The sequence below is a fragment of the Phalaenopsis equestris genome, unplaced genomic scaffold (assembly GCF_001263595.1).
Source record: "Phalaenopsis equestris unplaced genomic scaffold, ASM126359v1 Scaffold000224, whole genome shotgun sequence".
Classification (NCBI taxonomy): domain Eukaryota; kingdom Viridiplantae; phylum Streptophyta; class Magnoliopsida; order Asparagales; family Orchidaceae; genus Phalaenopsis; species Phalaenopsis equestris.
This window is the reverse complement of record NW_018164666.1, coordinates 3,859,493-3,865,036: the sequence shown is the minus strand read 5'-3', so window position 1 is coordinate 3,865,036 and position 5,544 is coordinate 3,859,493. Positions and strand designations below refer to the sequence as shown.

At 45.0% G+C, this 5,544-nt stretch overlaps 1 protein-coding gene across 2 annotated transcripts; it reads right to left on the bottom strand.

The window, feature by feature from the left end:
* Positions 1 to 1,438: 1,438 nt before the first annotated feature.
* On the bottom strand, positions 1,439 to 5,283 carry LOC110023375 (protein SMAX1-like). 2 transcript variants are annotated; one of them, XM_020722765.1, is made up of 3 exons: positions 3,690 to 5,283; positions 3,313 to 3,595; positions 1,439 to 3,204 (listed from the first exon to the last, which is right to left on the bottom strand). In XM_020722765.1, the coding sequence occupies exons 1-3, from the start codon at positions 4,856 to 4,858 to the stop codon at positions 1,735 to 1,737; spliced, it is 2,922 nt and encodes a 973-aa protein (XP_020578424.1). In that variant the 5' UTR covers positions 4,859 to 5,283; the 3' UTR covers positions 1,439 to 1,734. The 2 variants fall into 2 exon arrangements, with proteins under 2 accessions (XP_020578424.1, XP_020578423.1); XM_020722764.1 differs by having other exon boundaries at positions 1,448 to 3,210; positions 3,690 to 5,279.
* Between the last annotated feature and the right edge of the window lie 261 nt (positions 5,284 to 5,544).

The following is a 5,544-nucleotide window of genomic DNA, read 5'->3' as shown; positions in this document are numbered from 1 at the left end:
AAATATGACATACATGGCTCATCGTTCACGCGACTTCCAACTCCGACCGCTGCGGCCTACGAATATTATTACAATTCTCCGCAACGACCTTTATGCCCAACCACAACATATGTGGATAATAGCTCATGCAGGTCCCAAACTCCAACCCTGTGGCTGATGAAAACTATCACATCTCTCTACTACGGCTGTTGTGGCCAACCGACGCTCCTGAAACAATCACATACAACCAACATGGCCAACTACTTCCACAATTTTCAATTAGAACTTCTACGACAAGCTGGCGCCACAACCTCCATCTACAAAATTCATGGAGAAATACTTCCTTCATAACAATTAACTACAGTCTTCACGACATATTACGACTATTATTGCTGAACTATTGTTGTTCAACAACATTGTAATTTCATCTTCTTTAATTCTAAATGAGAGTGACCTATACACTTACAATTTCTCAGTGGATTACTTTGACTGGGCATGCCCTGTGATTTTTTCCCTCCACAGGATTTTCCACGTATAAATTGTGGTTTCTCCCCAATACAATTCTTTTATCTGTGTATTTACTTTATCTTGTACTACATTCAGACGATAATTTATTACTCTACCACCTTGGATCTTCTAGTGCGCACCTAGTTCTAAATTTTTTAGAAGAATATATATATAATATATATATATATATATATAGACACATGCTTTGAGACTACACTTTTAATAAGTGCAACTGCCCAATCAAACTTATAATTTTTTTTATAAATACGTGCCATAAAGCGATATAAGAAATAAAATACTCCTCACTAAAACCTATATTTAAATTCAAGGCTTATGAGCTTTTAATAAGATGATGCTTTTCTTTTTTAACTGATTCGCTTGAGAAATTCAACCCACTTACGATTTTTTTATACTTAATTTTTTTAAAAAATATTATGGTAACCGGAGTGATGCGCATCCCACACTGATACATACAAATATACTAAGGTCAAACGAAACGAGAGAACCCGTTTGTTCCATTTAAAATAATAATAATAATAATAAATAAATAATAGGAAGGAAGGAAGGATTCAAAGCCTTCACATCTCATCTTTGATGACAATATATAAACCTCCTGTAAATCCCTGTTTTGATATTAAAATGGCAAAGCATATAGATTTCTTGCATTCTATGAACATTGACTTATCAAAGATAAATTAAAGAAGTATGAGTATTTTAATGAATTGCAACTCTTCGCAAAAGAATTAATACAAAACTAACATTTGCAAATTAAGAAAAAAAGAAAAAAAGAATTCTTCAGCTCTAGCCAATTTCATTCCCAATCCAAGACAACCACAAAATGACAGACACATCCTCAAAGTTCTCAAATTCCTCCGAAATGGGAATCGACAACTAACTTTAGTGTAATTTGCACAGTCACGTACGCACCATTTCAACAAAAGGTAAAATGTTCATTCAGAATCTAATAACTCTATAGAAAACAAGACATCTTGTCCTTTTATTCTCAGCCATCACATCCCTTAATTTAAATCATTGAGGGAATGAAATTATTAAACCAAAATTACGTATATACCAAAAAGTACTTAAATCAAATTAATATTTTGATATTTAAATAACACTAAAACTAGATCTGGCTTCAAAATCACCATCTCTAATCACAATGGCTCTCCTTCGCAACCCCCCAACAATTCTCTTCCTATATTTACAAATCTATCCATCAACGAAGATCATTTTTTGCAAATATGTCCATCAACGATCGCCAACGGTTAATTTCACGGATGCCGGCAAGTAACTTTTATGCGACTGTCCTCCACTCATCACCGACGATAGTCGCACGATCACTCCTTCCTCAACCTTCGGATTACCCCTTAGTTGCTCGACCGCAGGTGCGAGAACTCGCTCAGCCCATTCGTCGAACAGGTTGCACGCATCGCCACCCAGCCATAGTCCGCCGACCATTTGATCGAGCGCATCGTCATCAATGGCAATCGACCGTCCCTCCCCCATGATTTGTGCAAATTTCGCTGACACTGAATCGGAAACTTTTTTTCGTAGCGGCGTGAAGTCCATGGGTTTGAAGACTATGGTGGCGTCGATCAATTCGTTAATCTCTGATGTCCATGCTGAAGCAACCATCGGAGTCACCAAGCTCTGCGTCACAAGACGGCCATGCCCATGCTCTTGCCCGTGCTCTACAGTGAGATCACTAGAGTTCCAAGAGCCCTCGCCGGCTTCCTCATTGCAAGCCCCAGAGGCGCCGGCCAGATTCAAGTCCAGCGATAATGAATCCTTCCTCGGCTTAGTGAGCCTTTCATCCTTGAACAGCCACTGACCGCGACGCTTATTCGTCTTCTCTTCAAATTGCAACTCCAGCTGACGACCAGAGGTGGCCAGCTTGGTGATCTTCTCTTCCGATCGCCGGAGCTCCTCGTTCGAATTCCCAAGCTCTTCGGGCAACCATCCAGCGGTGAGTATAAAGATTGCGTTACCCAAACCGACTTCCCTGCCACGAGAATCCAAAAGCCGGCCCCTTTCCATAGCTCGGGTGATCGTTCCCCGAAGCGCGGAATCGGTTTGATCATAGTCCTCGAAGAATATAGTAGAGAACGGATTAACACGAAGGGTCTCTGCAACTCTATCAATCGATGTCCGCCCTCGGAAACTCTGGTTGTGCTCTTGAGGTTCCTCCCCGGCGGCGGTTTCCGGCAAGCCCAACCGAATGATGAGCGGTGTGGTGCCGAATACTAGATCAGATAATGCGACTGCCATTTTCTGCTTCCCAACGCGATCTGGACCGGCGAAGAGGAGCCAAGTGTCGGTTTTTTGGCTGCCATTACGCCGCTTTCCGATACCGGAGTTGGATTGTATAACAGCGGCGGCGACGGCAGAGGCCGCCTCCGGTTGCCAGCTGACTTTATCTAATAAGCCGTTGACAAGCCTTTTAATGGAAGTCGCGTCACCGGTGAATTTTGTTGCGCTAGGCTTTTGAACAGGACCAAGAGCAAGGTCGGTCTTGACTAATGCTCCAGGTGGGCTTGGCGGCCTCTGCGGCGTGGTCAACACGTCGGCTGTTTGAAGGGTGGGTTTGAGCTGGGTAGAATTGAACGGGATGGGTTTCGATAATGGAAAACCAGTAATTAAAGGTTTTGTTGTAACCGGAAAGAAGTTGCGGTGGAGTTGGAAACAGTTTTCTCGCCATTTTTTCATCAGCTCTTGTTCCTGTTTCTGATTAGCATTGAGATTAATTCGATTAAAAAGCTGAAATTTGAAATTTTGTTCGTTGGAAAATGTTTTCTGACTTCAATTATCAGAGTTCAGATTTTAAACCTGGAGATTAGGAGGTGGTGTGGTGGCTATCTGAAGCCAGCGAGGCAGAGATTTCCGTGCATTTGGCGTGCCTTCGGTGGATTTCTCGGATTCATCCTCTCCAAATTTAGCTACCTCGCGCTGGTAGCTTTCCTTGCAAAGATTGCATAGCGAGTTTTTACAGAAGGCGTCTAGGCTCTCCGACGGCTTTCTCGGACCGATTCCGCAGATGCCCATCGGGGGAAAACCTCTCGGCGTGCCGAAAGATTCAATTTTGCTGCTTAGGATCACATTACTTCCAACCCTAAAACAGTGCAAACCCCACAAACTCTTCAATTATTCAATGCCAAAAGAACAACCTAAAAAGAGAAGCAGCAAACTAGAGTAATGAAACAGACCTGGGGGCCAAGCTAGGGAGAGGCGCCGTTCTTGGGGCGATAGGTACTGCCTGCAGATCCCAATCACTCTCCATCGTCGGGAAGTAGACTTGGCATCGAAGGTAAGTCGCGCACGTCGCCGTGCCGACTAACGACAATCTGCCGCCAAATCGTACAAGGAGGCTGCTTATCTCAGCCACGGCGGAGCGGCCGACATCTGTAAGGCTCTGCTGCTGACTTGCACCTTCAACTAACCATTTGAGGTCTCCGAGATCGAGAATAATACCAGGGCCACCTCCTGCGGCAGTCCGCGAATCGATCATCGAATTTAGTTCCCTGATCTTGGAAGGAATCTCTTTTCGATCTGATGAGGAGAAATCGAACTCCTTCTCGGTGGAGATGACAGAGATGGATCGAAACTTAACCGGAGCATCCCCTGCAGCAATCTTTCCAATCACTTCTTTCATCACGGCACCGGGATCAGCGTCACCGACGAGTATCGGATTTCGCTTCTTGGTTCGCGTGAGTATGTCGAAGACCTTGGCGATGTCGCCGCCGATGGAAGAAGGATCGGTTACTGCTGGGAGAGCAGCAGTGCCGACGAGGCGGGGGCTTAGGTAAAGGTTGCGAGCAGGGGAAGGGGAGGGGGAGGGGGAGGAGGAGAGGGAGTTTTCAATGCAAGCTTTGACTGCAGGGGAGGAGAAGGAGGCCTCCCGCATGACGCGGCTTACGGATGGGTCATCGAGGATTGAGAGGAGAAGGTGTTCGAGCTCCACCTTGACGGCGAGGAGCGGTTGCTGCTGGGATTCAGGACAGCCTCGTCGCTGGTGTGCTTGGGCGCGTTTGAGAGCTGCCATGAGAGCGTTAGAGATTGGAGGTGGCGCGGAACTCGGGGAGTCATCCGGCGACGGGGTGGCTGTGGTAGACGCAGAAGGGAGGCGGTCGAGGGCGACGGAGAAGCAGAGCTCGAGAGCACGGCACTGAAGGGGGTGGGAAGAAGAGGGATTTGGATGGGAGCGGATGCAAGCTTGCCGGAGATGGCTGGAGGGGGAAGACAGTAGGGCAGACGCGACGTGAAGAGGCGTCGTCTGCCCGTTTCGCCTGCGGGCTGCTTCGGCAATCGCTTGATTGAGAACCGCCGAGGCCTCCGGCGTCAGTGTCTGCTGAATTGTGCTCAGTCCTGCTCTCATGTCTTTCTGCCCCAAAGATTCGATTTTTTATTCAGCTCGCCGGCAAAGGAGACGCCTTTCTCTCTCCTTCTGCAGATCTCGAAAGGGTATTTAAATTTGAAGTACTCTCATTCTTTCTTTCTTCTGTGAACTCTCTCCTCCATGGGCTGTTCTCAGTTGTGCTGTACGCTTTGATCTGTTCTTTCTCTGTATCTGTTTTAATCGAGTGTAGGAAGCTTAAGAAAAATAGAAAGAGAGAGAGAGAGACGAAAGAGGGAATCGGGCAGCAACGCGTTAAAGCGTAAATGTTAGGGTTTAGAGGTTGTGGTGTCGGGGCACTACATGGGCTGCGGACGGAGATTAGAGGGTACCTTTTGCACATTAAATTAAAATAAACAAAAAGACAAATTAGAAATTGAGGAGAGAGAATAAAAAGATGATTAGTTTGCGTTAATGATGATTAACAGAAAAGGTCGTGATTTTTTTATATTTTGTGGACAGAGAGGAAATGGAGGAATAAACTATGGGGAATACATGAGTTGAAACATACCTCCTTAGCTTTTAGTGGGGAGTTAGCTCATCAATCGTCTTTTTCATTTTTTTTTAATTTTTATTTTAATCTTATAAGATGTGTTTTGTCAGCTGCTATTTTGATATTTAATTAATTATGATTTTTTTTGTTAACTTTGGATTTAGTTTATTAATTG